The 23,913-nt window shown below is 38.6% G+C and overlaps 3 protein-coding genes across 3 annotated transcripts; all 3 read left to right on the top strand.

The window, feature by feature from the left end:
- Positions 1-1,793: 1,793 nt before the first annotated feature.
- On the top strand, positions 1,794-2,897 carry LOC131356350 (C-C motif chemokine 3-like). Its single transcript, XM_058395293.1, has 3 exons — positions 1,794-1,975; positions 2,409-2,517; positions 2,655-2,897. The coding sequence occupies exons 1-3, from the start codon at positions 1,906-1,908 to the stop codon at positions 2,749-2,751; spliced, it is 276 nt and encodes a 91-aa protein (XP_058251276.1). The 5' UTR covers positions 1,794-1,905; the 3' UTR covers positions 2,752-2,897.
- Positions 2,898-9,482: 6,585 nt separating this feature from the next.
- Positions 9,483-12,545, top strand: LOC131356349 (C-C motif chemokine 3-like). Its single transcript, XM_058395292.1, has 3 exons — positions 9,483-9,635; positions 10,069-10,177; positions 10,315-12,545. The coding sequence occupies exons 1-3, from the start codon at positions 9,566-9,568 to the stop codon at positions 10,409-10,411; spliced, it is 276 nt and encodes a 91-aa protein (XP_058251275.1). The 5' UTR covers positions 9,483-9,565; the 3' UTR covers positions 10,412-12,545.
- Positions 12,546-16,982: 4,437 nt separating this feature from the next.
- On the top strand, positions 16,983-18,072 carry LOC131355654 (C-C motif chemokine 3-like). Its single transcript, XM_058394064.1, has 3 exons — positions 16,983-17,139; positions 17,573-17,681; positions 17,819-18,072. Exons 1-3 carry the CDS (start codon positions 17,070-17,072, stop codon positions 17,913-17,915), a joined length of 276 nt encoding a protein of 91 aa, XP_058250047.1. The 5' UTR covers positions 16,983-17,069; the 3' UTR covers positions 17,916-18,072.
- The last annotated feature ends 5,841 nt before the right edge of the window (positions 18,073-23,913 follow it).

Below are 23,913 nucleotides of genomic sequence, written 5' to 3'. Positions count from 1 at the left end.
ATATAATTCCAAAATAAAATTAATGATAATGAAAGTAATTAATATAATGAAAAGTGGCTGAAACCTGTGAGGTCTAATGGTAACAGACTGTTGTTATGCTCTTCACATTTCTTTAACACACACACCCAGTAACTTCTTTTTCCAGAATGTTTCGCTTTTCTCTTACTGTAGGGTTTAAAGAAGATTTGTTAATCCTAAACATTTTAAACCTACTTTAACAACCTAAATTTTGTATTGCACAGTTACAGCAGCAAATATTATATTGTCTTATATCGGCATTGCCAGCATTATCCATCCATCCATCCATCCATCCATCCAGCTCCATGTTCTTCCTCACCCTATCATTTCTTCAGTCTTTTCTCTTCTGTTCAGAAAATATTCTTTCTACAGTTTGTCTTTTTTTCTTACCCACTTTAACCCCATCCAACCCATTATCTATCCATTCCCCTATTTAACTGTCCAATCATCCATCCATCCATCTATCCATCTATCCATCCATCCATCTATTACTGTTCACTCATTTCTTTCTATCCATAACTTTTTCAGATTGTTCAGTGTTTAAATCATTGTTCAAATTATTTGTTTGAGGCTATGATGAATGAACAAACAAACAAACTACCAACTAATCTGAGTCAAAAACCAAAGATGGAAATGAAATAATCACAAATTAATAAGAACATTTGACATTGTTATAGTAAAAAAAGGAAGTGTGTGATAATTCAGCTTAGTCACCTGAATTAATGACCTCATTTACTTCCTGTTCACCCCTCCCCCACTCATCTCTTCCTCTGTAGTTTCCATTCTTCTCGTGAAACTCCATAACCTCAGTGACCATGACATAGATGTGTTTATAGTTCAGATATGAAAAGTTCATAGTATATATGGCTTAGGGGTGGGGTGTTGGGGTATTATCACTCCGATGTGGCAGTTTTTAGGTTTTACCTTGTTAAAAGATATGTGTGTTTTTTTTAATGTTTTTGGATGTTAAGCAAGTGAATGAACTGTTTTGTTAACATATTAGAACAAGTGTATTAAGAAAGTACAAAAGCTTGTTATTCCTGTTACAGCCTGAGGTTATTAATTCTCTTTGAACATTTTGCCGAAGTCATAAATATGACACACTTCCTCTTCCTGCCACGCCTAGTCTGATTCACCTTTAGATTGTAACTTATAATCCCACAGGTCACATGTGGAATTTGCACATGCACATCATAGTTTTAATAATAATTCTTTGCATTTTATGTCAAAGTCACTGTATGTCAGCATCAGTTGATTTAAAACACTTGTGCTGAGGCTCTGTGAAGTCTCTAAAACACCTATATACCTTCTATAATCTATCACTATGTGATAAGGAGAGAGTTGGTTGTGTTGCATGGTGTTTTATATATATATATATATAAATGGTTTGTTTAATTTAGTACAAAATTGCAGGATTTGCTAAAGATGATACAAATTGAATGCAAATTATTTACATAATCATTAGCTCGGTGAATAAGGGTTTGGAATCCGAGATTTATAGTTTTATTCCTAGAATCTGTGCTTTCTTTCTTTCTTTCTTTCTTTCTTTCTTTCTTTCTCCACAAATAGGTAGAAGAAATCTAAAATGCAAGCTCAGGTCTTAGGAGATTAATACAAGAGTGTGAAAGGTTTAGTTGCAACATGTTAAACACTCACTTCTTCCTCAGCATTGGTGAAAACCACAGCTTCCTGTGAAAGAGGTTGTTTTGTTCTTATTTTGGCTCTTAGTCAACTTTTTCGTAACTTTCAAATACCCAAACTACACTCCCCGCCCCTTCTTTTCAGCTTATATAAACTCAAGAGTGAGGTGCTATCTGCATTAACACAGCTCTCTTCGCATTGTGACCATCATCATCATCATCATCATCATCATCAGCAGCAGCAGTCATGTTCTCTCGCTCAGTCCTGTTGGTTCTGCTGGTTCTCGCCTGCCTTCAGTCCTTCACAATGGCTCAGAGTAAGATTCATTTCATTTTAATACCTTTTTTTTTTTTTTACATTTTTTTGTTTGTACATATTATTATTGTTATAATCATCGGCATTTATTTAAGCCAATTAACATTCATGGACTTTTATTTAGTCATTAAGAAGATATGTTAGATCTTTAACGAAACATCTGAACATCTCTGTACTTCATCAGAACTTAATCATTAACATAGCTGCCCTGTGAATGAGCTGTTGCTATAGAAACCATAACTTTTCAGAATGAGCACATTTATATAAACCTATGCTACTTTTATAGAAAACTAATCAACACTTTCTGACCAATCAGGAGCCAGAATTCAACAGTGCTGAAGTTTATAGTTGATCCAAGACCATTTTATAACTATTGAATCACAGAACTAAATGCATCAATCTTTTTTGTTTGTTTGTTTGTTTGTTTTACGCAGATAATGGGCCGAAGAAATGCTGTTTCAGTTACCAGACACGTCCGATTCCTATAAAATACATTGCAGGATATGAAGAAACAGAGTTTCAGTGCTCAAAACCTGGAGTCATGTAAGCTTTCAAATAATATTAAAATCTCTTTTTAAAAAACATAATATAACTTTATTAGAATGTAATTTGTGTGTGGGACATGGCAGAGTGTCTGATTTTCTGATTTTATTGATAAAATTTTCTCTTCTGCTCTGCAGCTTTACCCTGAATGACATCCGTCAGGTGTGTGCAGATCCCCGTGTGGACTGGGTGAAGAGCAACATGAACATCATTGATCAGCGACCCAGAGCCTAAATCCTCTCTCCCTTAATACCAATTTTTTGTTTGTTTCTTTACAATAAGCTCTTTTTATTTATTGGTCAGTAAGAATGACAGTATTTTTTATATTTAATCTCATATTTAAACCTTTGCTTAAATTATTCTAACATATTTATTATTTATATTTATTATTTTAAATTCATGATTTTTTTTTCAAGAATATAGACATATTAAATGTATTTTATATTTTCACGTTAAAGAGTATTTAAATTGAATATTATTTATTTATTTTAGAATGACATTTTATTGTCACATTTTAATGAAGACCATGTTCATGACACTTTGTCTTTAACTTTAGGTAGATTTAAAAAAAATAAATGAATACTTTTCAGTAGTCATTGTATTTCAGTCGGATTTCAATCAATCTGTAAGATTAAAGATGAATGTGTTATGAATGAAGCCATGGGGGTCACAGTACAGTGACTTCTGTGCCGGTGGCAAGCCCAGATAAATAGAGAGGGTTGCATCAGGAAGGGCATCTGGTGAATTGTTAGTATTCTGAATTTTATATCGAATAAATCGAGGCCCAGGTTAACAACGACCGCCATCAGTGCTATTGACCTACAGGGCGCAGGTGGAAATTGGGCTACTAAAAGTAGTGGAGGGAGAAGAGTGCATAGACAAAGAGAGGAAAGGTAAGAGTGTAGGACTGAGAATAGGAACTCTGAATGTTGGTACTATGACAGGGAAAGGTAGAGAGCTGGCTGATATGATGGAGAGAAGGAAGGTGGATATACTGTGTGTACAGGAGACCAGGGGGAAGGGGAGCAAGGCTCGTAGTATAGGAGCAGGATTCAAGCTGTTTTATTATGGTGTGGATAGTAAGAGAAATGGGGTAGGTGTGGTCCTGAAGGAGGAGTTTGTGAGGAATGTTCTGGAGGTGATGAGAGTGTCAGACAGGGTGATGAGTCTGGAGTTAGAGATTGAAGGGGTGATGCTGAATGTTGTTAGTGGTTATGCCCCACAAGTAGGTTGTGAGTTAGAGGAGAAAGAGAGATTCTGTTGTAAATTAGACTATTCCCACAGTCAGAGGAGGTCAGACAGGAGTCTTTTTGGACAATGATGTTTGCAGATGACATTGTGATCTGTAGTGACAGCAGGGAAGTGGAATGAAAGTCAGTGGTAGTAAGACTGAGTACATGTGTGTGAATGAAAGGGAAGGAAGTGCAACAGTAAGATTACAGGGTGAAGAGGTGAAGAAGGTACAGGAGTTTAAGTACTTGGGGTCAGCAGTACAGGGTAATGGAGAGTGTGAGAAAGGGGTAAAGAAGCAAGTGCGGGCAGGTCAGGTTTGTTGGAGAAAGATGTCGAGAGTTCTGTGTGATAGAAAAATATCAGCGAGAATCAAGGGGAAGGTGTACAAGACAGTGGTGAGACCAGCCATGCTGTATGGTTTAGAAACAGTGTCACTGAGGAAGAGAATGGAGGTAGCAGAGCTGAAGGTGTTGAGGTTCTCTTTGGGAGTGACACGGTTGAACAGGATTTCCTAATCGAGTACATCAGAGGGACAGCTCATGTTGGACGTTTGGGGGACAAAGTTAGGGAAGCCAGATTAAGATGGTTTGGACATGTTCAGAGGAGGGAGAGTGACTATACTGGTAGGAGAATGTTGGACATGGAGCTGCCAGGCAGGAGGAAAAGAGAAAGGCCAAAGAGGAGGTATATGGATGGAATAAATGAGGAGATGAAGCTAGTGGGTGCAAGTGTTGAGGATGCAGAAGATAGGGATAGGTGGAGAGAAATGATTCACTGTGGTGACCCCTGAAGGGCAAAACCGAAAGAAGATGAAGAAGAATGAATGTATTATAAAACATGTTATTGGTTAATGCATAAATTTTTGCAAAACATAATTTCTAGTTTAAAATAGTAAGAAGAAATTGCCTTATACACTATACAAACAAAACAGCCAAAACAGTCCATGTTAAATTTTTGATTACTGATTCATTCCCCATGTGTTTTCTATTATAACAGCTTCTCTTCTCTTCTCTTCTCTTCTCTTCTCTTCTCTTCTCTTCTCTTCGGTCTTTCCACTAGATCAGTGTTTCCCAAACTTTTTTAACTCACGGCCCACACAACCAAACACGTTTCCGCGGCCCATTGCAAAATATTTAAATGGACCCGTTATTTGTGTCGGGTTAGTAACTGAGTACTCAGAAGCAAGACTGTTAACTGTCTTTATTGAATAAACTGGTAATGTTGAATAAACAGAAAATGTACATAACGGGTCACCAAGCCCCGAGACACTCGGGTTGACAATTCTTAAGTGAACGGGAAAACAAATCCATTCAGAGGTCGGCAGCGGGGAGACCGTCACCGGAGCAATCAGAGGGAACAGGCAGAGCAGGGTCGAGACGAGCGGTCAAAACCAGCAAAGAACTCCAACACTGGACAAAGCAAGACTAGAGTCAGGCTCGAGTGAGAAGCGCAAATCGAGAGCCGATATAGAGCGAACAATTTAAGAGAGAGAAACCAATGAGCGGCTGAGCTGCGTGCAGCTGGCACGTTAAAGAGAAAAACAAAGACACAAGGGAATCTGAGACCGCGATTAAACCCACTTCCTGACACTTTTTAATTTTTAATTGCAATGTGTTAAAGTACAAATTTAGTAAAACGGATAACATGCAAAAAAAAAAAAAAAAAACTTCTTGACTTGTTCACATGACAATTAGACATCATAAACGATAAACAACAATCTGTCACTCACCTAATGCGAAGGTTGGTGCTGTTTAGCATTGACTAGGCGCTGCATGTCGAGCTGAAGTGAAGAAAGTTGCAAGCGAAGATCAGGCTCAACGTTAAGCTTATTCCGGTATTTTGTCTTGAATGCCACCAACGCAGAAAATCCTGCTTCGCATAAAAATGTTGTCGGAAATGGCATCAAAAACCTCAGAGCTTTGTCCGAAAGATCAGGATACTCGGAGAGAGTATGAATCCAAAAATCTGTCAAAGTTTTGGGAGAAAACGTTAATTTTAAAGCACTGTCACAAGATAAGTCAATGAGGCTGTCGTGGTCTTTTGCACGTAAACTTGTGACGGCTCCCTCACACAAGTTTGCAACAGGATTTTCAATCCAGGTAACCTGAACATCTGGAGATGGAAAGTAGTCACACAGCTGGCTCTTCAGTCCTTGGAGATGCTCTTCAATCAGCTTTTTAACTGAGGTGGGCAGGCTCGTGGCTTCTTCTGACAAAAAATGTGACGAATTCTCAAACGATTCGGATTTTGATTTGCAAATTCGCCCGGCCCAAATGTCCAGTTTCTTTATTGTGGCTTCAATTTTATTTTGGACTTGAAATGCTGTCACTGATTTTCCTTGAAGACTCAAGTTCCCTCTATTTAGGTGATTGAAAATATCAGAAAGGTAGGACAATTTTGCAAGCCATTCAAAATCGGCGGTCCGAAAGGGGAAAATTTGAGTCGGATAAAAAAATCCGTGCTTCGTTGCGTAATTCAAAGAGACGAGTAAGCACCCGGCCTCGTGAAAGCCATCATACCTCAGTGTGTAACAGGAGCTGAACATGGTCACTTCCCGTTTCTTCACAGAGAAGTCGAAACAAACGTGACTGAAGGGGCCTAGTTTTTATGAAATTGACTATTTTAACAGTTTCATCCAAGACACATCTCTGATCTGTGGGCATCTTCTTGGTAGCTAGTGCCTCCCGATGTAAACTGCAGTGGACGGAGCTCATAAGCGGCGCAGCTGTTTTCACGCGCGCAACGACTCCGTTTGCGATGCCCCACCATGGCTCTTGCTCCGTCTGTGCTCAGACCCACGCATTTAGACCAATCGATTCCATTTGAAACAATAAATGCATTCAAAATATCAAAAATGGCTTCGGCAGTTGTTTGAGCTGGCAGAGGCTTACAGAAAAGGAATTCCTCTTGTAATTCTCCATTATGAACATACCGTACAAAGGCAAGGAGGTTGGAAAGGTTTGCTATATCGGTTGATTCATCCAACTGTAGGGCATAAAAGGGACTCTCTCGAATGTGTTTAACCAACTTCTGAGTTATATCATCTAGCCATTTCATTTATTCTTCTCTCAACTGTATTATCCGAAAGTGAAATCAGATTTAACTGCTTGTGGGCCTTTTCTCCACACATCACGCCAACCATTTCTTTCGCGGCAGGTAAAATCAAAGTTTCACCAATTGTGTGTGGTTTTCCAGCCTTCGCGATTAGTTTTGCAACGCGATAAGATGCCTCCACTGCTTTACTGTTGTCGTTGCCAGAGAACACAGTTTCAAGAGTTTTTTTCTTGCTTTGGTACTCTCTAAGTTTGTTCTCAAAAAACTCAGTTGGCTTGGATGCATATTCACTATGTTTTGTTTCCAAGTGCCGTTGTAATTTGCTCGGTTTTAAAGCTTCATTTGACAAGACTTCTGAGCATATAACACAGAGCGGTAGCTCGTTCTCCACTCCCACACATGTGAAACCTAGCGCTAGGTACTCGCTGCTATATTTTCTTCGTTTGGGTTTATTTTGAGTCTTTTCAGTGTCCTGCTTACTTGTGGATGAAGAAACGTCCGTATTTGTCCTTTTCAGCGATCCCGTTGACAACCATTTATCCATGTTTACATCTGTTTTAGCATGTATGCAGCAAAAATATCTTAGAGAGCCTAAATTGGCGGGTTGTTATTAAACCAATCAACGAGATGGAATAGTGAATGCATAGTAACAGTTTATTATTAATTTTTCGTTATTTAATTATATATCAAATTATGATATTTAATTATGACTACACATTTTTCATACATTAGCAATATAATTATTTCTACTGATAATAACTAGCGGCCCCCCTGCAATACCGTAGCAGCCCACAGGTTGAAAACCACTGCACTAGATGTTGGATTGTGTCTGTGGGGATTAGTGCTCATTCAGCTACAAGAGCATTAGTGAGATCAGACTCTGATGTTCAGGATGTTAAATTGATGTTCAGTGGGGTTGAGTCAGAGTCAGGGCTCTGTGCAGGACATTTCAGATCTTTCACTTCCTCCAACCTATAGCTCCACACCATGTCTTCGTGGAGCTGTGCACAGGGGCATTGTCATGCTGGGCCAGGGTTTGAGTAAAGCTATGCAAAAAGAGACGTTTTATTCAACTGTGTGCTTCAGATTTATGATTTTAAAATCATCTGATTTTGATCTATGTTTACTTTGCTATGTTATTTTTTTAAACCTATGCTAATGGCCTCGAGGCTCAAGTGAACCTGTTTGCATTATTTATTTGAGGCTGTGATGCACAAAACAAACTACCAACTAATCTGAGTCAAAAACCAAAGATGGAAATGAAATAATCACAAATTAATAAGAATGCTCTCTGACTAAGGAATATTTCCCAGCTTGTCATCATTTGCTGAGCTCACTCTGTTTGACATTGTTATAGTAAAAAAAGGAAGTGTGTGATAATTCAGCTTGGTCACCTGAATTAATGACCTCATTTACTTCCTGTTCACCCCTCCCCCACTCATCTCTTCCTCTGTAGTTTCCATTCTTCTCGTGAAACTCCATAACCTCAATGACCGTGACACAGAGTTCAGATATGAAAAGTTCATAGTATATATGGCTTAGGGGTGGGGTGTTGGGGTATTATCACTCCGATGTGGCAGTTTTTAGGTTTTACCTTGTTAAAAGATATGTGTGTTTTTTTTAATGTTTTTGGATGTTAAGCAAGTGAATGAACTGTTTTGTTAACATATTAGAACAAGTGTATTAAGAAAGTACAAAAGCTTGTTATTCCTGTTACAGCCTGAGGTTATTAATTCTCTTTGAACATTTTGCCGAAGTCATAAATATGACACACTTCCTCTTCCTGCCACGCCTAGTCTGATTCACCTTTAGATTGTAACTTATAATCCCACAGGTCACATGTGGAATTTGCACATGCACATCATAGTTTTAATAATAATTCTTTGCATTTTATGTCAAAGTCACTGTATGTCAGCATCAGTTGATTTAAAACACTTGTGCTGAGGCTCTGTGAAGTCTCTAAAACACCTATATACCTTCTATAATCTATCACTACATCGGTTCTTTCAGGTGTTTTTTTTATTTTGTTTTATTTTTACACACACTTCATTGATTTCCACATGTAATGCTTGAGTTTGAATTCCTTGGATGCAATTTTCTCACTTTTTTTATTATTATTATTTTTTTATTGTCACTCACACGGATGTTAAACACTCCTGAAATCACATATAATTTCATGACATGGCTTTTAATTTACAGTAACTTCACTATGTTAAATAATTTGTTTGATTTAATACAAAATTGCAGGTTTTGCTAAAGATGTTACAAATTGAATGCAAATTATTTGCATAATTTATTAGCTCTGTGTATAAGGGCTTGGAATCTGAATATTTATACTTTTATTCCTAGAATCTGTGCTTCATTTATTTATTTATCTATTCAATTCGATTCAATGTCATTCTATTTTATTTTATTTTATTTTATTTTATTTTATTTTATTTTATTTTATTTTATTTTATTTTATTTTATTTAGAGAGTTTAATACAAGAGTGTGAAAGGTTTAGTTACAACATGTTAAACGCTCAGTTCTCCCTCATCATAGGTCCCACAACATAGTTGTGAACACCACAACTGGGTTTCCTGTGAAAGAGGGGGTTTTTTTGGCTCTTAGTCAACTTTTTCGTAACTTTCAAATACCCAAACTACACTCCCCGCCCCTTCTTTTCAGCTTATATAAACTCAAGAGTGAGGTGCTATCTGCATTAACACAGCTCTCTTCGCATTGTGACCATCATCATCATCATCAGCAGCAGCAGCAGTCATGTTCTCTCGCTCAGTCCTGTTGGTTCTGCTGGTTCTCGCCTGCCTTCAGTCCTTCACAATGGCTCAGAGTAAGATTCATTTCATTTTAATACCTTTTTTTTTTTTTTACATTTTTTTGTTTGTACATATTATTATTGTTATAATCATCGGCATTTATTTAAACCAATTAACATTCATGGACTTTTATTTAGTCATTAAGAAGATATGTTAGATCTTTAACGAAACATCTGAACATCTCTGTACTTCATCAGAACTTAATCATTAACATAGCTGCCCTGTGAATGAGCTGTTGCTATAGAAACCATAACTTTTCAGAATGAGCACATTTATATAAACCTATGCTACTTTTATAGAAAACTAATCAACACTTTCTGACCAATCAGGAGCCAGAATTCAACAGTGCTGAAGTTTATAGTTGATCCAAGACCATTTTATAACTATTGAATCACAGAACTAAATGCATCAATCTTTTTTGTTTGTTTGTTTGTTTGTTTTACGCAGATAATGGGCCGAAGAAATGCTGTTTCAGTTACCAGACACGTCCGATTCCTATAAAATACATTGCAGGATATGAAGAAACAGAGTTTCAGTGCTCAAAACCTGGAGTCATGTAAGCTTTCAAATAATATTAAAATCTCTTTTTAAAAAACATAATATAACTTTATTAGAATGTAATTTGTGTGTGGGACATGGCAGAGTGTCTGATTTTCTGATTTTATTGATAAAATTTTCTCTTCTGCTCTGCAGCTTTACCCTGAATGACAGCCGTCAGGTGTGTGCAGATCCCCGTGTGGACTGGGTGAAGAGCAACATGAACATCATTGATCAGCGACCCAGAGCCTAAATCCTCTCTCCCTTAATACCAATTTTTTGTTTGTTTCTTTACAATAAGCTCTTTTTATTTATTGGTCAGTAAGAATGACAGTATTTTTTATATTTAATCTCATATTTAAACCTTTGCTTAAATTATTCTAACATATTTATTATTTATATTTATTATTTTAAATTCATGATTTTTTTTCAAGAATATAGACATATTAAATGTATTTTATATTTTCACGTTAAAGAGTATTTAAATTGAATATTATTTATTTATTTTAGAATGACATTTTATTGTCACATTTTAATGAAGACCATGTTCATGACACTTTGTCTTTAACTTTAGGTAGATTTAAAAAAAATAAATGAATACTTTTCAGTAGTCATTGTATTTCAGTCGGATTTCAATCAATCTGTAAGATTAAAGATGAATGTGTTATGAATGAAGCCATGGGGGTCACAGTACAGTGACTTCTGTGCCGGTGGCAAGCCCAGATAAATAGAGAGGGTTGCATCAGGAAGGGCATCTGGTGAATTGTTAGTATTCTGAATTTTATATCGAATAAATCGAGGCCCAGGTTAACAACGACCGCCATCAGTGCTATTGACCTACAGGGCGCAGGTGGAAATTGGGCTACTAAAAGTAGTGGAGGGAGAAGAGTGCATAGACAAAGAGAGGAAAGGTAAGAGTGTAGGACTGAGAATAGGAACTCTGAATGTTGGTACTATGACAGGGAAAGGTAGAGAGCTGGCTGATATGATGGAGAGAAGGAAGGTGGATATACTGTGTGTACAGGAGACCAGGGGGAAGGGGAGCAAGGCTCGTAGTATAGGAGCAGGATTCAAGCTGTTTTATTATGGTGTAGATAGTAAGAGAAATGGGGTAGGTGTGGTCCTGAAGGAGGAGTTTGTGAGGAATGTTCTGGAGGTGATGAGAGTGTCAGACAGGGTGATGAGTCTGGAGTTAGAGATTGAAGGGGTGATGCTGAATGTTGTTAGTGGTTATGCCCCACAAGTAGGTTGTGAGTTAGAGGAGAAAGAGAGATTCTGTTGTAAATTAGACTATTCCCACAGTCAGAGGAGGTCAGACAGGAGTCTTTTTGGACAATGATGTTTGCAGATGACATTGTGATCTGTAGTGACAGCAGGGAAGTGGAATGAAAGTCAGTGGTAGTAAGACTGAGTACATGTGTGTGAATGAAAGGGAAGGAAGTGCAACAGTAAGATTACAGGGTGAAGAGGTGAAGAAGGTACAGGAGTTTAAGTACTTGGGGTCAGCAGTACAGGGTAATGGAGAGTGTGAGAAAGGGGTAAAGAAGCAAGTGCGGGCAGGTCAGGTTTGTTGGAGAAAGATGTCGAGAGTTCTGTGTGATAGAAAAATATCAGCGAGAATCAAGGGGAAGGTGTACAAGACAGTGGTGAGACCAGCCATGCTGTATGGTTTAGAAACAGTGTCACTGAGGAAGAGAATGGAGGTAGCAGAGCTGAAGGTGTTGAGGTTCTCTTTGGGAGTGACACGGTTGAACAGGATTTCCTAATCGAGTACATCAGAGGGACAGCTCATGTTGGACGTTTGGGGGACAAAGTTAGGGAAGCCAGATTAAGATGGTTTGGACATGTTCAGAGGAGGGAGAGTGACTATACTGGTAGGAGAATGTTGGACATGGAGCTGCCAGGCAGGAGGAAAAGAGAAAGGCCAAAGAGGAGGTATATGGATGGAATAAATGAGGAGATGAAGCTAGTGGGTGCAAGTGTTGAGGATGCAGAAGATAGGGATAGGTGGAGAGAAATGATTCACTGTGGTGACCCCTGAAGGGCAAAACCGAAAGAAGATGAAGAAGAATGAATGTATTATAAAACATGTTATTGGTTAATGCATAAATTTTTGCAAAACATAATTTCTAGTTTAAAATAGTAAGAAGAAATTGCCTTATACACTATACAAACAAAACAGCCAAAACAGTCCATGTTAAATTTTTGATTACTGATTCATTCCCCATGTGTTTTCTATTATAACAGCTTCTCTTCTCTTCTCTTCTCTTCTCTTCTCTTCTCTTCTCTTCTCTTCGGTCTTTCCACTAGATCAGTGTTTCCCAAACTTTTTTAACTCACGGCCCACACAACCAAACACGTTTCCGCGGCCCATTGCAAAATATTTAAATGGACCTGTTATTTGTGTCGGGTTAGTAACTGAGTACTCAGAAGCAAGACTGTTAACTGTCTTTATTGAATAAACTGGTAATGTTGAATAAACAGAAAATGTACATAACGGGTCACCAAGCCCCGAGACACTCGGGTTGACAATTCTTAAGTGAACGGGAAAACAAATCCATTCAGAGGTTGGCAGCGGGTAGGCCGTCATCGGAGCAATCAGTCAGAGGGAACAGGCAGAGCAGGGTCGAGACGAGCGGTCAAAACCAGCAAAGAACTCCAACACTGGACAAAGCAAGACTAGAGTCAGGCTCGAGTGAGAAGCGCAAATCGAGAGCCGATATAGAGCGAACAATTTAAGAGAGAGAAACCAATGAGCGGCTGAGCTGCGTGCAGCTGGCACGTTAAAGAGAAAAACAAAGACACAAGGGAATCTGAGACCGCGATTAAACCCACTTCCTGACGCTTTTTAATTTTTAATTGCAATGTGTTAAAGTACAAATTTAGTAAAATGGATAACATGCAAAAAAAAAAAAAAAAACTTCTTGACTTGTTCACATGACAATTAGACATCATAAACGATAAACAACAATCTGTCACTCACCTAATGCGAAGGTTGGTGCTGTTTAGCATTGACTAGGCGCTGCATGTCGAGCTGAAGTGAAGAAAGTTGCAAGCGAAGATCAGGCTCAACGTTAAGCTTATTCCGGTATTTTGTCTTGAATGCCACCAACGCAGAAAATCCTGCTTCGCATAAAAATGTTGTCGGAAATGGCATCAAAAACCTCAGAGCTTTGTCCGAAAGATCAGGATACTCGGAGAGAGTATGAATCCAAAAATCTGTCAAAGTTTTGGGAGAAAACGTTAATTTTAAAGCACTGTCACAAGATAAGTCAATGAGGCTGTCGTGGTCTTTTGCACGTAAACTTGTGACGGCTCCCTCACACAAGTTTGCAACAGGATTTTCAATCCAGGTAACCTGAACATCTGGAGATGGAAAGTAGTCACACAGCTGGCTCTTCAGTCCTTGGAGATGCTCTTCAATCAGCTTTTTAACTGAGGTGGGCAGGCTCGTGGCTTCTTCTGACAAAAAATGTGACGAATTCTCAAACGATTCGGATTTTGATTTGCAAATTCGCCCGGCCCAAATGTCCAGTTTCTTTATTGTGGCTTCAATTTTATTTTGGACTTGAAATGCTGTCACTGATTTTCCTTGAAGACTCAAGTTCCCTCTATTTAGGTGATTGAAAATATCAGAAAGGTAGGACAATTTTGCAAGCCATTCAAAATCGGCGGTCCGAAAGGGGAAAATTTGAGTCGGATAAAAAAATCCGTGCTTCGTTGCGTAATTCAAAGAGACGAGTAAGCACCCGGCCTCGTGAAAGCCATCATACCTCAGTGTGTAACAGGAGCTGAACATGGTCACTTCCCGTTTCTTCACAGAGAAGTCGAAACAAACGTGACTGAAGGGGCCTAGTTTTTATGAAATTGACTATTTTAACAGTTTCATCCAAGACACATCTCTGATCTGTGGGCATCTTCTTGGTAGCTAGTGCCTCCCGATGTAAACTGCAGTGGACGGAGCTCATAAGCGGCGCAGCTGTTTTCACGCGCGCAACGACTCCGTTTGCGATGCCCCACCATGGCTCTTGCTCCGTCTGTGCTCAGACCCACGCATTTAGACCAATCGATTCCATTTGAAACAATAAATGCATTCAAAATATCAAAAATGGCTTCGGCAGTTGTTTGAGCTGGCAGAGGCTTACAGAAAAGGAATTCCTCTTGTAATTCTCCATTATGAACATACCGTACAAAGGCAAGGAGGTTGGAAAGGTTTGCTATATCGGTTGATTCATCCAACTGTAGGGCATAAAAGGGACTCTCTCGAATGTGTTTAACCAACTTCTGAGTTATATCATCTAGCCATTTCATTTATTCTTCTCTCAACTGTATTATCCGAAAGTGAAATCAGATTTAACTGCTTGTGGGCCTTTTCTCCACACATCACGCCAACCATTTCTTTCGCGGCAGGTAAAATCAAAGTTTCACCAATTGTGTGTGGTTTTCCAGCCTTCGCGATTAGTTTTGCAACGCGATAAGATGCCTCCACTGCTTTACTGTTGTCGTTGCCAGAGAACACAGTTTCAAGAGTTTTTTTCTTGCTTTGGTACTCTCTAAGTTTGTTCTCAAAAAACTCAGTTGGCTTGGATGCATATTCACTATGTTTTGTTTCCAAGTGCCGTTGTAATTTGCTCGGTTTTAAAGCTTCATTTGACAAGACTTCTGAGCATATAACACAGAGCGGTAGCTCGTTCTCCACTCCCACACATGTGAAACCTAGCGCTAGGTACTCGCTGCTATATTTTCTTCGTTTGGGTTTATTTTGAGTCTTTTCAGTGTCCTGCTTACTTGTGGATGAAGAAACGTCCGTATTTGTCCTTTTCAGCGATCCCGTTGACAACCATTTATCCATGTTTACATCTGTTTTAGCATGTATGCAGCAAAAATATCTTAGAGAGCCTAAATTGGCGGGTTGTTATTAAACCAATCAACGAGATGGAATAGTGAATGCATAGTAACAGTTTATTATTAATTTTTCGTTATTTAATTATATATCAAATTATGATATTTAATTATGACTACACATTTTTCATACATTAGCAATATAATTATTTCTACTGATAATAACTAGCGGCCCCCCTGCAATACCGTAGCAGCCCACAGGTTGAAAACCACTGCACTAGATGTTGGATTGTGTCTGTGGGGATTAGTGCTCATTCAGCTACAAGAGCATTAGTGAGATCAGACTCTGATGTTCAGGATGTTAAATTGATGTTCAGTGGGGTTGAGTCAGAGTCAGGGCTCTGTGCAGGACATTTCAGATCTTTCACTTCCTCCAACCTATAGCTCCACACCATGTCTTCGTGGAGCTGTGCACAGGGGCATTGTCATGCTGGGCCAGGGTTTGAGTAAAGCTATGCAAAAAGAGACGTTTTATTCAACTGTGTGCTTCAGATTTATGATTTTAAAATCATCTGATTTTGATCTATGTTTACTTTGCTATGTTATTTTTTTAAACCTATGCTAATGGCCTCGAGGCTCAAGTGAACCTGTTTGCATTATTTATTTGAGGCTGTGATGCACAAAACAAACTACCAACTAATCTGAGTCAAAAACCAAAGATGGAAATGAAATAATCACAAATTAATAAGAATGCTCTCTGACTAAGGAATATTTCCCAGCTTGTCATCATTTGCTGAGCTCACTCTGTTTGACATTGTTATAGTAAAAAAAGGAAGTGTGTGATAATTCAGCTTGGTCACCTGAATTAATGACCTCATTTACTTCCTGTTCACCCCTCCCCCACTCATCTCTTCCTCTGTAGTTTCCATTCTTCTCGTGAAACTCCATAACCTCAGTGACCATGACATAGATGTGTTTATAGTTCAGATATGAAAAGTTCATAGTATATATGGCTTAGGGGTGGGGTGTTGGGGTATTATCACTCCGATGTGGCAGTTTTTAGGTTTTACCTTGTTAAAAGATATGTGTTTTTTTTAATGTTTTTGGATGTTAAGCAAGTGAATGAACTGTTTTGTTAACATATTAGAACAAGTGTATTAAGAAAGTACAAAAGCTTGTTATTCCTGTTACAGCCTGAGGTTATTAATTCTCTTTGAACATTTTGCCGAAGTCATAAATATGACACACTTCCTCTTCCTGCCACGCCTAGTCTGATTCACCTTTAGATTGTAACTTATAATCCCACAGGTCACATGTGGAATTTGCACATGCACATCATAGTTTTAATAATAATTCTTTGCATTTTATGTCAAAGTCACTGTATGTCAGCATCAGTTGATTTAAAACACTTGTGCTGAGGCTCTGTGAAGTCTCTAAAACACCTATATACCTTCTATAATCTATCACTATGTGATAAGGAGAGAGTTGGTTGTGTTGCATGGTGTTTTATATATATATATATATAAATGGTTTGTTTAATTTAGTACAAAATTGCAGGATTTGCTAAAGATGATACAAATTGAATGCAAATTATTTACATAATCTTTAGCTCGGTGAATAAGGGTTTGGAATCCGAGATTTATAGTTTTATTCCTAGAATCTGTGCTTTCTTTCTTTCTTTCTTTCTTTCTTTCTTTCTTTCTTTCTTTCTTTCTTTCTTTCTTTCTTTCTTTCTCCACAAATAGGTAGAAGAAATCTAAAATGCAAGCTCAGGTCTTAGGAGATTAATACAAGAGTGTGAAAGGTTTAGTTGCAACATGTTAAACACTCACTTCTTCCTCAGCATTGGTGAAAACCACAGCTTCCTGTGAAAGAGGTTGTTTTGTTCTTATTTTGGCTCTTAGTCAACTTTTTCGTAACTTTCAAATACCCAAACTACACTCCCCGCCCCTTCTTTTCAGCTTATATAAACTCAAGAGTGAGGTGCTATCTGCATTAACACAGCTCTCTTCGCATTGTGACCATCATCATCATCATCATCATCATCATCATCAGCAGCAGCAGCAGTCATGTTCTCTCGCTCAGTCCTGTTGGTTCTGCTGGTTCTCGCCTGCCTTCAGTCCTTCACAATGGCTCAGAGTAAGATTCATTTCATTTTAATACCTTTTTTTTTTTTTTACATTTTTTTGTTTGTACATATTATTATTGTTATAATCATCGGCATTTATTTAAACCAATTAACATTCATGGACTTTTATTTAGTCATTAAGAAGGTATGTTAGATCTTTAACGAAATATCTGAACATCTCTGTACTTCATCAGAACTAAATCATTAACATAGCTGCCCTGTGAATGAGCTGTTGCTATAGAAACCATAACTTTTCAGAATGAGCACATTTATATAAACCTATGCTACTTTTATAGAAAACTAATCAACACTTTCTGACCAATCAGGAGCCAGAATTCAACAGTGCTGAAGTTTATAGTTGATCCAAGACCATTTTATAACTATTGAATCACAGAACTAAATGCATCAATCTTTTTTGTTTGTTTGTTTGTTTGTTTTACGCAGATAATGGGCCAAAGAAATGCTGTTTCAGTTACCAGACACGTCCGATTCCTATAAAATACATTGCAGGATATGAAGAAACAGAGTTTCAGTGCTCAAAACCTGGAGTCATGTAAGCTTTCAAATAATATTAAAATCTCTTTTTAAAAAACATAATATAACTTTATTAGAATGTAATTTGTGTGTGGGACATGGCAGAGTGTCTGATTTTCTGATTTTATTGATAAAATTTTCTCTTCTGCTCTGCAGCTTTACCCTGAATGACAGCCGTCAGGTGTGTGCAGATCCCCGTGTGGACTGGGTGAAGAGCAACATGAACATCATTGATCAGCGACCCAGAGCCTAAATCCTCTCTCCCTTAATACCAATTTTTTGTTTGTTTCTTTACAATAAGCTCTTTTTATTTATTGGTCAGTAAGAATGACAGTATTTTTTATATTTAATCTCATATTTAAACCTTTGCTTAAATTATTCTAACATATTTATTATTTATATTTATTATTTTAAATTCATGATTTTTTTTCAAGAATATAGACATATTAAATGTATTTTATATTTTCACGTTAAAGAGTATTTAAATTGAATATTATTTATTTATTTTAGAATGACATTTTATTGTCACATTTTAATGAAGACCATGTTCATGACACTTTGTCTTTAACTTTAGGTAGATTTAAAAAAAATAAATGAATACTTTTCAGTAGTCATTGTATTTCAGTCGGATTTCAATCAATCTGTAAGATTAAAGATGAATGTGTTATGAATGAAGCCATGGGGGTCACAGTACAGTGACTTCTGTGCCGGTGGCAAGCCCAGATAAATAGAGAGGGTTGCATCAGGAAGGGCATCTGGTGAATTGTTAGTATTCTGAATTTTATATCGAATAAATCGAGGCCCAGGTTAACAACGACCGCCATCAGTGCTATTGACCTACAGGGCGCAGGTGGAAATTGGGCTACTAAAAGTAGTGGAGGGAGAAGAGTGCATAGACAAAGAGAGGAAAGGTAAGAGTGTAGGACTGAGAATAGGAACTCTGAATGTTGGTACTATGACAGGGAAAGGTAGAGAGCTGGCTGATATGATGGAGAGAAGGAAGGTGGATATACTGTGTGTACAGGAGACCAGGGGGAAGGGGAGCAAGGCTCGTAGTATAGGAGCAGGATTCAAGCTGTTTTATTATGGTGTGGATAGTAAGAGAAATGGGGTAGGTGTGGTCCTGAAGGAGGAGTTTGTGAGGAATGTTCTGGAGGTGATGAGAGTGTCAGACAGGGTGATGAGTCTGGAGTTAGAGATTGAAGGGGTGATGCTGAATGTTGTTAGTGGTTATGCCCCACAAGTAGGTTGTGAGTTAGAGGAGAAAGAGAGATTCTGTTGTAAATTAGACTATTCCCACAGTCAGAGGAGGTCAGACAGGAGTCTTTTTGGACAATGATGTTTGCAGATGACATTGTGATCTGTAGTGACAGCAGGGAAGTGGAATGAAAGTCAGTGGTAGTAAGACTGAGTACATGTGTGTGAATGAAAGGGAAGGAAGTGCAACAGTAAGATTACAGGGTGAAGAGGTGAAGAAGGTACAGGAGTTTAAGTACTTGGGGTCAGCAGTACAGGGTAATGGAGAGTGTGAGAAAGGGGTAAAGAAGCAAGTGCGGGCAGGTCAGGTTTGTTGGAGAAAGATGTCGAGAGTTCTGTGTGATAGAAAAATATCAGCGAGAATCAAGGGGAAGGTGTACAAGACAGTGGTGAGACCAGCCATGCTGTATGGTTTAGAAACAGTGTCACTGAGGAAGAGAATGGAGGTAGCAGAGCTGAAGGTGTTGAGGTTCTCTTTGGGAGTGACACGGTGGAACAGGATTTCCTAATCGAGTACATCAGAGGGACAGCTCATGTTGGACGTTTGGGGGACAAAGTTAGGGAGGCCAGATTAAGATGGTTTGGACATGTTCAGAGGAGGGAGAGTGACTATACTGGTAGGAGAATGTTGGACATGGAGCTGCCAGGCAGGAGGAAAAGAGAAAGGCCAAAGAGGAGGTATATGGATGGAATAAATGAGGAGATGAAGCTAGTGGGTGCAAGTGTTGAGGATGCAGAAGATAGGGATAGGTGGAGAGAAATGATTCACTGTGGTGACCCCTGAAGGGCAAAACCGAAAGAAGATGAAGAAGAATGAATGTATTATAAAACATGTTATTGGTTAATGCATAAATTTTTGCAAAACATAATTTCTAGTTTAAAATAGTAAGAAGAAATTGCCTTATACACTATACAAACAAAACAGCCAAAACAGTCCATGTTAAATTTTTGATTACTGATTCATTCCCCATGTGTTTTCTATTATAACAGCTTCTCTTCTCTTCTCTTCTCTTCTCTTCTCTTCTCTTCTCTTCTCTTCTCTTCTCTTCTCTTCTCTTCTCTTCTCTTCTCTTCTCTTCGGTCTTTCCACTAGATCAGTGTTTCCCAAACTTTTTTAACTCACGGCCCACACAACCAAACACGTTTCCGCGGCCCATTGCAAAATATTTAAATGGACCCGTTATTTGTGTCGGGTTAGTAACTGAGTACTCAGAAGCAAGACTGTTAACTGTCTTTATTGAATAAACTGGTAATGTTGAATAAACAGAAAATGTACATAACGGGTCACCAAGCCCCGAGACACTCGGGTTGACAATTCTTAAGTGAACGGGAAAACAAATCCATTCAGAGGTTGGCAGCGGGTAGGCCGTCATCGGAGCAATCAGTCAGAGGGAACAGGCAGAGCAGGGTCGAGACGAGCGGTCAAAACCAGCAAAGAACTCCAACACTGGACAAAGCAAGACTAGAGTCAGGCTCGAGTGAGAAGCGCAAATCGAGAGCCGATATAGAGCGAACAATTTAAGAGAGAGAAACCAATGAGCGGCTGAGCTGCGTGCAGCTGGCACGTTAAAGAGAAAAACAAAGACACAAGGGAATCTGAGACCGCGATTAAACCCACTTCCTGACACTTTTTAATTTTTAATTGCAATGTGTTAAAGTACAAATTTAGTAAAACGGATAACATGCAAAAAAAAAAAAAAAAACTTCTTGACTTGTTCACATGACAATTAGACATCATAAACGATAAACAACAATCTGTCACTCACCTAATGCGAAGGTTGGTGCTGTTTAGCATTGACTAGGCGCTGCATGTCGAGCTGAAGTGAAGAAAGTTGCAAGCGAAGATCAGGCTCAACGTTAAGCTTATTCCGGTATTTTGTCTTGAATGCCACCAACGCAGAAAATCCTGCTTCGCATAAAAATGTTGTCGGAAATGGCATCAAAAACCTCAGAGCTTTGTCCGAAAGATCAGGATACTCGGAGAGAGTATGAATCCAAAAATCTGTCAAAGTTTTGGGAGAAAACGTTAATTTTAAAGCACTGTCACAAGATAAGTCAATGAGGCTGTTGTGGTCTTTTGCACGTAAACTTGTCACGGCTCCCTCACACAAGTTTGCAACAGGATTTTCAATCCAGGTAACCTGAACATCTGGAGATGGAAAGTAGTCACACAGCTGGCTCTTCAGTCCTTGGAGATGCTCTTCAATCAGCTTTTTAACTGAGGTGGGCAGGCTCGTGGCTTCTTCTGACAAAAAATGTGACGAATTCTCAAACGATTCGGATTTTGATTTGGAAATTCGCCCAGCCCAAATGTCCAGTTTCTTTATTGTGGCTTCAATTTTATTTTGGACTTGAAATGCTGTCACTGATTTTCCTTGAAGACTCAAGTTCCCTCTATTTAGGTGATTGAAAATATCAGAAAGGTAGGACAATTTTGCAAGCCATTCAAAATCGGCGGTCCGAAAGGGGAAAATTTGAGTCGGATAAAAAAATCCGTGCTTCGTTGCGTAATTCAAAGAGACGAGTAAGCACCCGGCCTCGTGAAAGCCATCATACCTCAGTGTGTAACAGGAGCTGAACATGGTCACTTCCCGTTTCTTCACAGAGAAGTCGAAACAAACGTGACTGAAGGGGCCTAGTTTTTATGAAATTGACTATTTTAACAGTTTCATCCAAGACACATCTCTGATCTGTGGGCATCTTCTTGGTAGCTAGTGCCTCCCGATGTAAACTGCAGTGGACGGAGCTCATAAGCGGCGCAGCTGTTTTCACGCGCGCAACGACTCCGTTTGCGATGCCCCACCATGGCTCTTGCTCCGTCTGTGCTCAGACCCACGCGTTTAGACCAATCGATTCCATTTGAAACAATAAATGCATTCAAAATATCAAAAATGGCTTCGGCAGTTGTTTGAGCTGGCAGAGGCTTACAGAAAAGGAATTCCTCTTGTAATTCTCCATTATGAACATACCGTACAAAGGCAAGGAGGTTGGAAAGGTTTGCTATATCGGTTGATTCATCCAACTGTAGGGCATAAAAGGGACTCTCTCGAATGTGTTTAACCAACTTCTGAGTTATATCATCTAGCCATTTCATTTATTCTTCTCTCAACTGTATTATCCGAAAGTGAAATCAGATTTAACTGCTTGTGGGCCTTTTCTCCACACATCACGCCAACCATTTCTTTCGCGGCAGGTAAAATCAAAGTTTCACCAATTGTGTGTGGTTTTCCAGCCTTCGCGATTAGTTTTGCAACGCGATAAGATGCCTCCACTGCTTTACTGTTGTCGTTGCCAGAGAACACAGTTTCAAGAGTTTTTTTCTTGCTTTGGTACTCTCTAAGTTTGTTCTCAAAAAACTCAGTTGGCTTGAACGCATATTCACTATGTTTTGTTTCCAAGTGCCGTTGTAATTTGCTCGGTTTTAAAGCTTCATTTGACAAGACTTCTGAGCATATAACACAGAGCGGTAGCTCGTTCTCCACTCCCACACATGTGAAACCTAGCGCTAGGTACTCGCTGCTATATTTTCTTCGTTTGGGTTTATTTTGAGTCTTTTCAGTGTCCTGCTTACTTGTGGATGAAGAAACGTCCGTATTTGTCCTTTTCAGCGATCCCGTTGACAACCATTTATCCATGTTTACATCTGTTTTAGCATGTATGCAGCAAAAATATCTTAGAGAGCCTAAATTGGCGGGTTGTTATTAAACCAATCAACGAGATGGAATAGTGAATGCATAGTAACAGTTTATTATAAATTTTTCGTTATTTAATTATATATCAAATTATGATATTTAATTATGACTACACATTTTTCATACATTAGCAATATAATTATTTCTACTGATAATAACTAGCGGCCCCCCTGCAATACCGTAGCGGCCCACAGGTTGAAAACCACTGCACTAGATGTTGGATTGTGTCTGTGGGGATTAGTGCTCATTCAGCTACAAGAGCATTAGTGAGATCAGACTCTGATGTTCAGGATGTTAAATTGATGTTCAGTGGGGTTGAGTCAGAGTCAGGGCTCTGTGCAGGACATTTCAGATCTTTCACTTCCTCCAACCTATAGCTCCACACCATGTCTTCGTGGAGCTGTGCACAGGGGCATTGTCATGCTGGGCCAGGGTTTGAGTAAAGCTATGCAAAAAGAGACGTTTTATTCAACTGTGTGCTTCAGATTTATGATTTTAAAATCATCTGATTTTGATCTATGTTTACTTTGCTATGTTATTTTTTTAAACCTATGCTAATGGCCTCGAGGCTCAAGTGAACCTGTTTGCATTATTTATTTGAGGCTGTGATGCACAAAACAAACTACCAACTAATCTGAGTCAAAAACCAAAGATGGAAATGAAATAATCACAAATTAATAAGAATGCTCTCTGACTAAGGAATATTTCCCAGCTTGTCATCATTTGCTGAGCTCACTCTGTTTGACATTGTTATAGTAAAAAAAGGAAGTGTGTGATAATTCAGCTTGGTCACCTGAATTAATGACCTCATTTACTTCCTGTTCACCCCTCCCCCACTCATCTCTTCCTCTGTAGTTTCCATTCTTCTCGTGAAACTCCATAACCTCAATGACCGTGACACAGAGTTCAGATATGAAAAGTTCATAGTATATATGGCTTAGGGGTGGGGTGTTGGGGTATTATCACTCCGATGTGGCAGTTTTTAGGTTTTACCTTGTTAAAAGATATGTGTGTTTTTTTTAATGTTTTTGGATGTTAAGCAAGTGAATGAACTGTTTTGTTAACATATTAGAACAAGTGTATTAAGAAAGTACAAAAGCTTGTTATTCCTGTTACAGCCTGAGGTTATTAATTCTCTTTGAACATTTTGCCGAAGTCATAAATATGACACACTTCCTCTTCCTGCCACGCCTAGTCTGATTCACCTTTAGATTGTAACTTATAATCCCACAGGTCACATGTGGAATTTGCACATGCACATCATAGTTTTAATAATAATTCTTTGCATTTTATGTCAAAGTC

Source organism: Hemibagrus wyckioides, linkage group LG07, assembly GCF_019097595.1.
Source record: "Hemibagrus wyckioides isolate EC202008001 linkage group LG07, SWU_Hwy_1.0, whole genome shotgun sequence".
In the NCBI taxonomy this organism is placed as follows: Eukaryota; Metazoa; Chordata; class Actinopteri; order Siluriformes; family Bagridae; genus Hemibagrus; species Hemibagrus wyckioides.
The sequence above is the reverse complement of the archived record's forward strand: the minus strand, read 5'-3'. Positions and strand labels throughout refer to the sequence as shown.